Below are 8,128 nucleotides of genomic sequence, written 5' to 3' on the forward strand. Positions count from 1 at the left end.
TACCCTCTCTAGCCAATCCCTATTACTTCCCTTTACTCTTTCTCATAGTATCCTTCTCTTTTACTTAATAACATTGTCACAGCTCTTCACTGTCCAACAAAATCTCAGTGTAGAACTCACTTAAATTATTTTTGTTAAAAAATTAATCATAGCAGAATTAAATGGAAAACCTCTTAAAAATTAATCTATTACTAATGGCTCAGCCACTTTGAAAAAGTTTGGCAATTTCCTATAAAGGTAAGGCATACACTTGCCATACCACCCAGTAATCCCACTCCTAGATATTTAACACAAGTAACATGAAAACCTGTAGTCAAACACAAATCTGTATGTGAACGTTTATTTGTAATAGTCCAAAACTGAAAGCAACCAAATGTCCCTTGGCTGGGAATGAATAAACTATCTTACATCTTTTTAAGAACAGATTATTGATATACGCAAAATAGACATGGAATGAATTATGGTAAAAGTGAAAGAAACCATCCTCAAAAGGCTATACCCTGTGACATTGGTGCAGACATAATTACAGGGACAGAAAATATATCAGTGGTTACCGAGGAGAGGGTAAGTGTTGACTACAGACACAGGGAAAGTTTCAGTAACTTTCATTGCCACGAACTGTATACATGTCAAAACTTGCCTAACTACAATTTAAAAGGGTGAATTTTAGTGTATGTAAATACCTTAATAAAAAAGTGAGAAAAACTTTAAAATATCTTGCTTACTTGGAAGGCTGTCTAATATTCTTTGCTTAAGATTTAATTATTGTAACATCTATTCAGCATTAGCATTGTTGTCATGTCTCTCCCATAGAGACTCAACTGAACACTGAAACTGAACACTTGAGATCCAGGGGCCTACTAAAAGCAGTCCAAAGTAAATGGCAATGTTCCTTCTTATTTCACTCACTTCTGCTGGTTAACTGCTGGACTACAGCATAGCCCTCTATTTTGAAAACAGTAAAATCATATGGACCCTCTCAGAGATCTGTTGGATTGAGTCAACAACTTTCAGGAGCCATGTGGCAGTTTCCTAACAAATACATTTTTCTCTTCTAAATCACTGACTGAGCAAGCTTTAATTCTAGTTTTAACTAGTCAGGGAAGTTCCCACAGACATGCAAATAATGGAGGTTAGTGACTTTCATGTTACCTGGGTGAGAGAGAACCTATGGGTTTGTAAGTGAAAGAGGAGTATGAAAAGCAAAAACATAGCAGGAAGAAAACTTCAGGGAGGTGAACAGAAAAAGGAGGAAACTGTCTTATTCCTCCTCCTCTCATCTGAAACAGTATGCTCTCTTCTCATCGTTGCAGAATGTAAAACTCATATTGTTCATTCCCTTCAGGATGTGGATGTGGATTTTAACTCCAGAACGCAACTTTCTCAACTGCCTGCACCCATTTCTGCAATATTCCATGACGACAGGTGAACTAGCCTTTGATTATCCATCTAAAACACGCAAGGCCAGCTTGACACACATGAAACTGTCACCCTTTATCTAGTTACCCATTTCAGAAATTGTGAATACTATGGCCAAGAAAAGCTTCTTTTGGCATGATGAGCAGTGCTCAACTCAGCAGAAAAGGTGAATAAATTTTAGTAAAAATAAAATCCATAGTCTGGGTAATATTCTTCAGGATTTTTACACCCCATATGAAAATCATTGAAAATCAAGAGCTTTTCACCACTGACTTGTAGTCAATAGCCTTTATTGGGCAGAACCAGAACTCAAATAATCCAAAAGAAATCACACGTTCTTGAAATAATTGCTTCTGCAGTGCCAGTCTTACTGCTTGCTACACCAGACCTTAAGTCAACCTCCTAGTTTAGCAAATTAACATTGAGGCTTTTCTGCAAATTATGGTCAATTAACATTTTGTCTAAAAGAAACTTAAATACCAAATATTAAAAAAACTAAGGTGCTTTTAACTATTAGTGCCATGGGAGAACTTTGTTAGCTGCAAATAATCTGATCAGAGCCAGGGATATTTAAGAACGAACCTCTAATTGAATAAAATCCTTTGGAATCACCACAAAGAAACAAATGCTAGGTCACTAAAACCCCAAGGTAATGTTGGCAAAGTAATAATCATATGCATGCTTCATGGAGAAAACAATGAGACTGAGATAAAACGTTTGCAGTTCAGCATAAATTATCATTACTAGACTGGGTTCTTGATCCAGATAGCTGAGCTCTTAAATGCACCTGAGATTTGGGAGGTGAATTAATAAGATTAACTACATAAAAGGTAAGGGCAAAACTGGACTCTGAAATGACCAAAACCTGGTTATTTTGCACTGCATATTCTGGCATAGGGTAAGACATTTTTTCAGATATGCCTTACAGGTAACTTGTGTTTAATTCCTGAACCAGACTGCCTATTCTTTTTTTTTCATATTCTAAAACCACACTGTAATTAATGGGAAAAAATTTCAAGATCCTGCAATCTTTAGATATTACAGCATTTGGGCACCTTCAAACGTGGTTTTCAAGCACCAGTTCCAATTTTGTAAAGCCATTCTAATAGTTTCATTTTAATCAATGAACACACAAGAAAATGCACTTAGTGTAGAAACTCAGCCAATTTTATCCATGAACTAATGCGTAGTGACCACCAGTAGGTGGTGCTCTAACCAGGCAATCTTGACAAACCTACATACTGGGTTCTGTGGAGGAAGCGTGCAACTAGATAAAACTCATTTCCGGGATTCTGGTTACTTTCCTACTTTTTCAGGTAGTGGGAGCTCTTCTCTGCAGTTCGACATTGATGTGGTGGGGAAGAGGGGAGTTATTCTTACACTAGTAAATCCTACAACTGTCATTTTTATATCAGCTACCAGCTTTTTAAAACTTGTGTAAGCAACAGTTGTAAAAACCAAAGGCAGAGATAGTTGCATCACGAAATCTTTTAATAACTCTTTGCATCCCTCATCTATGCTTCAGCTAGTACTGTCAAGCTATTTTACCTATTTTAAAACCAAGACAAAACTTCAAATTGTAATAAATTTGAAAATTAACAGGATACACTCCACTTAAACAACCCTAACCCATGTAGTACACACAAGGTGTGACTTTGCCCTTTCAGCTGTAATAATTTTGATTCATGGAATGCCTAGTAAATTCTATTAACTTGTGATCTCCTATTTCCCCCTTGTTACCAATCACTGCACATAAATTACCAAATTACATCATCAGTTTGCTTGTGTCCACTGTCAAATGTTAGCAAATTTCCTAAATTTCAAACATTTTCAAAACTAGATCCTTCTCATATGGGCCAATTTGCCATTAGACCCCTTTTGAACTCCAGGTTTACTCTCCAGATGTAGCAATGTTTCACCCAACTTTTGACTTAAGATGAAAATTCCTATTTTTAAGTATTTAAGTGACAAAACACACTCAACTTCCAGTATCATTTATTTTTCCTAGAATCTGGATACAATTTACTGTAGCAACAGTACTCAACACTATTTAAGCCTCATTTTAGGTTCTTTTAAACTATCTCAGCATTTGTAAACGTGAATTCACATTTCAGTAAAGATGGAAACTAAAATCAGACATAAATGTACTCAATATTGATGTTAACTACAATTCTTTTATATGTAACACGTGGACTTTAATATAGCAGAATTTGGCCTTTATAAACTAGCTTACACGTAAACAGTTACTTTATTTGTCCTAATCTATTTAGTGTTGCACCAGAGCGCCCCCCCCCCCACAGCTCTATGTAAATAGATTTCTCCTGTAAGGACAAGTGAAAAAGTCCCCGCCCAGAAAAAAAAAAATGCTAACAGAATTATCCTATTCTAAATTATCAGCAGATATAACACCAGAAACATATGAGCTACTCTTAAGTCTTTTAACCTAATATAAAAGTTACAGTGTTGACCAAAAAAACACACAGGTTTCTCATTAAACTTTGTTTTAATGGGTCTCAAAAATTCTGTGACAGATTTTGGTCAAGTTGTTTCCATTAAAAAGTACTGATTTTAAAAACTAATAACTTAACTGCCACACACACAAAAAAAACCAAATGGTCCACAAAATTCTCCTTTCCTTCTGAAGGTTTTACGATGCATTGTAATCATTAACCAGTCCTTTACTATTAAACTTAAATGGCCAATTGAGACAAACAGTTCTGAGACCGTTCTTCCACCACTGATTAAGACTGGGGTGGCAGGTGTTGGGGATAATATTCATTTAGCCTTCTGAGCTTTCTGAGCAGACTTAGTGACTTTGCCAGCTCCAGCTGCCTTCTTGTCCACTGCTTTGATGACACCCACAGCAACTGTCTGTCTCATGTCACGAACAGCAAAGCGGCCTATCAAAACAAATTGTGTATCATTAGAAACACTTGGTACACAAAAGATCTTTTTCACCCTAGAATTTCTATTAAGTCATCCTTACCCAGAGGAGGATAGTCAGAGAAGCTCTCAACACACATGGGCTTGCCAGGAACCATATCAACGATGGCAGCATCACCAGATTTCAAAAATTTTGGGCCATCTTCCAGCTTTTTCCCAGAACGACGATCAATCTTCTCCTTCAGCTCAGCAAATTTGCAAGCAATATGGGCTGTGTGACAATCCAGAACAGGAGCATATCCAGCACTGATTTGGCCTGGATGGTTCAGGATAATCACCTTGGAAAAAAATTTGCATTTATTCAGTGAGTCTCAAAAGACCTTAAGGGTCTGGGAGGAGGTAAGAACAGGACATTTGAAGTGTTACCTGAGCTGTGAAGCCAGCTGCTTCCATTGGTGGGTCATTTTTGCTATCACCAGCCACATTGCCACGACGAACATCTTTGACAGACACGTTCTTGACATTGAAGCCCACATTGTCCCCAGGAAGAGCTTCACTCAAAGCTTCATGGTGCATTTCAACAGACTTTACTTCAGTTGTAACATTGACTGGAGCAAAGGTGACCACCATGCCAGGTTTGAGAACACCAGTCTCCACTCGACCCACAGGGACAGTACCAATACCTAAAATATGGTTAGGGCATCATCAAAAACACCTCTGGAAAGAAACTGCTGCCTCCCATACAAGTTACATTCTGATAGTAATGTTCAACTTACCACCAATTTTATAGACATCCTGGAGGGGCAGACGCAGAGGCTTGTCAGTTGGACGAGTTGGTGGCAGGATGCAATCCAGAGCTTCAAGCAGTGTGGTTCCACTGGCGTTTCCATCTTTACGGGTGACTTTCCATCCCTTGAACCAAGGCATCTAAAACAGAAGAATGATATTCACTGTTACCCTCAATCTCATCCCTCTAGGGCTTTTTTTCATCGGTCTTAAAAAAGCCACTTACATTAGCACTTGGCTCCAGCATGTTGTCGCCATTCCAACCAGAAATTGGCACGAATGCTACTGTGTCAGGGTTGTAGCCAATTTTCTTAATGTAGGTGCTGACTTCTTTAACAATTTCCTCGTATCTCTTCTGGCTGTAGGGTGGCTCAGTGGAATCCATTTTGTTAACACCAACAATCAGCTGTTTCACACCCAGTGTGTAAGCCAGAAGGGCATGCTCACGGGTCTGCCCATTCTTGGAGATACCTGCTTCAAATTCACCAACACCAGCAGCAACAATCAGGACAGCACAGTCAGCCTTTAAAACAAAACAAGGCCATATCCTGTTAAATGAAAGCCCTTCAAACAGATGATACAAATATATAAGATCCAAATATTAATTCTACAAACCTGAGATGTGCCTGTAATCATGTTTTTGATAAAGTCTCTGTGTCCTGGGGCATCGATGATGGTCACATAATACTTGCTGGTCTCAAATTTCCACAGGGAGATATCAATGGTGATACCACGCTCACGTTCAGCTTTAAGTTTATCCAAGACCCAGGCATACTTGAAGGAGCCCTTGCCCATCTGTAAGGATTAGGATGGTTACTTGGTAACTAAGACACACTCCAACTCAAACTTGAAAGATTCCTTACCCTCCAACCCCAGTTGACAGAAATGCTTCATTCCAATGCTAAACCTAGGCGACTTTACCTTATTCTCATGTTTACAGACCAAAGGGATTTAACACAAACATCACCTTATAACTCAACCAGCACCACATGCAGGTAGATGACTTTTTGGTAAACTACCACTTAATGTCCTTCCTGGCAGACTTATCGATCGTACCTCAGCGGCCTCCTTCTCAAATTTTTCAATGGTTCTTTTGTCGATCCCACCACATTTGTAGATCAGATGGCCAGTAGTGGTAGACTTGCCGGAATCTACGTGTCCAATGACCACAATGTTGATGTGAGTCTTTTCCTTTCCCATTTTGGCTTTGATTTAGTAGTGGTGGTTTTCGCGACACCTAAAATTGGGGTGGAAAAGAAAAAATTTGAAAACCACGGTCCCACAGGCTTGTGAACAAGCCACGCTCCCAATCAAAGGGCAAATTCCAAGGAGAATTACAACCAATGCCAAGCTGGCCCAACTCTGGTCTCCACCCACCAAGTGTGGGGAAACTCCATCGCTTAAGTCCCCTCCCCCAACCGAAGCAGCTCCTCTCCATAGGCCACGGGTAGACATCGAGGTGCCAGGACGGCGCCCGCCACACGGCGGGGTCACAGGAAGCAGCAGCCCAGGGGTGAAAAAGCCCTTTTCCTTTGTGCGGGTGACTCACCCGCCCGCTCCGGGCCGCCGCGTCCTCCATTTTGAGTTCCCTGCACAGGGCCGGCGAGCGGCCATCTTTCCGCGCATGCAACTGGTGCCGAGCGGGCGGGCTGGCCTCGCTGCCGGGGTGGGGCGACAGAAGCCGCCCGGCCCACTGCTCGGGACTCTCCCCGTCCGACTCGGGGCGCCGCTCTTAGCTGCCCCCACATCTCGCCGGACATGTGCGCCCGGCCCAAGGCCCCGCCACCACCCTCTTGTCCCTCGCGGCGGCCTCCCCACCGACGCGCGCTAAAAATCCCATCCTGCTGAGAACCTGACATACCTCAGCTAAACTATTTCGACGGAAGAAAAACTGTAGGTGCTTTTCCTGAAAACTCAAATAGGCCGAGGCTTCAGTATTAGAGAACAGACGAGGATGTGCGGCGGGACTCGCACGCGGCGGCGGGTACTGCGCGCAACCCAGGCCTCAGCCCAAGCACGAGGCTTAGAGAGAGCCTGAAAAAGGCGCAAGGCCTCGAACTCTCCCACTCTCTTACAACCCGAAATTCCGGGTCAAGAACAGCGCAAAATGGCTCTGTGGCACGGCAGGAAGGAAAGGCACGCGAGGGCCGCAGCCCGCCCCAGGAGGCTAGGCCACGGAAGCCACGCCCGGTACTCACCTGTGTTCTGGCGGCAAACCCGTTGCGAAAAAGAACGTTCAAGAGCACTACGGCACTTATATACGGCTCTCCCCCACCCTCGGGGAAAAGGGCGGAGCCAGCACACGACACGACTTTCCCAGTTTACCCCGCGCCACCTCCACCAGGCATCCGTTCAATCGCTGTCCCCTCCCCCCACTGTTCGGGACTGTGGGTATGTGCAGTCTGCCCACTGAAGAGCACACGTCGCCTTGCGCATGCTCCTCTCGACCCCGATGACGAGAGCAAGGAGTAGGGGGCGGGTCGAGCGATCCCTGGATTCTAGATTACTGGGAGTTTACCGACGGTCCCTGGGATTTCCGGAGGCAAAGGCGAGTCCTCCTTTTGTATGAATTACTTTCAGCAGCAGCTGGGGGGCCGGGGGGGAAATCGGCGAGGAGACGGTGGGCTTGGGATACCCACAATCTTCCCTCCAGCGTTCCTGGTTTAAATGCAAAGATGATATTGAGATTGGGGTACCCCTTCACCCCGCAATACACTTTCCGTTTTCACCTTTGTCCTCTCGCAGGGCCGGATAACCTCTTGAACTGCTTCCCACTGGGGGCTGGCTCCTCCCCCGCCTTTACCCTTGGCGCCCCGCTTGGCTGAAGGGGGAGTACGGGGTCCTGGGAGCCGGGGCAGTGGACCTCGGGGACCGGGAGTAGTCACTCTGTGGCCATGAGACCCACAAATGGAGCTCCTGGACTGGCCACTTGTCCTGTCCCACCAAGCCATCTATGCTTTACCCAAGTCCGTATCACGCATCACACCATGGTACCCCACACGTCCAGTTTTTCAGTTTCGGATAGACTTCAGCCCTACTT

At 43.4% G+C, this 8,128-nt stretch overlaps 1 protein-coding gene across 1 annotated transcript; it reads right to left on the reverse strand.

Annotated features, from left to right (window-relative positions):
* Nucleotides 1-3,573: 3,573 nt before the first annotated feature.
* EEF1A1 (eukaryotic translation elongation factor 1 alpha 1) lies at nt 3,574-7,302 on the reverse strand. Its single transcript, XM_090282668.1, has 9 exons — nt 7,287-7,302; nt 6,950-6,994; nt 6,145-6,325; nt 5,704-5,883; nt 5,315-5,611; nt 5,079-5,229; nt 4,729-4,985; nt 4,406-4,640; nt 3,574-4,319 (listed from the first exon to the last, which is right to left on the reverse strand). The coding sequence occupies exons 3-9, from the start codon at nt 6,286-6,288 to the stop codon at nt 4,195-4,197; spliced, it is 1,389 nt and encodes a 462-aa protein (XP_090138794.1). The 5' UTR covers nt 6,289-6,325; nt 6,950-6,994; nt 7,287-7,302; the 3' UTR covers nt 3,574-4,194.
* Nucleotides 7,303-8,128: the final 826 nt, after the last annotated feature.

The sequence above is a fragment of the Furipterus horrens genome, unplaced genomic scaffold, assembly GCF_987537825.1.
Source record: "Furipterus horrens unplaced genomic scaffold, mFurHor1.1.pri manual_scaffold_6, whole genome shotgun sequence".
Classification (NCBI taxonomy): domain Eukaryota; kingdom Metazoa; phylum Chordata; class Mammalia; order Chiroptera; family Furipteridae; genus Furipterus; species Furipterus horrens.

Bases quoted from the DNA above. Each gene is read 5' to 3' on its own strand.
- EEF1A1 (XM_090282668.1), bottom strand. From the start codon at position 6,288: ATGGGAAAGGAAAAGACTCACATCAACATTGTGGTCATTGGACACGTA. The intron at 5,612-5,703 runs GTTTGTAGAATT...TTTGTTTTAAAG, and splicing joins TGATTACAGGCACATCTCAG to GCTGACTGTGCTGTCCTGAT. The intron at 4,986-5,078 runs GTAAGTTGAACA...ACCATATTTTAG, and splicing joins GGATGTCTATAAAATTGGTG to GTATTGGTACTGTCCCTGTG.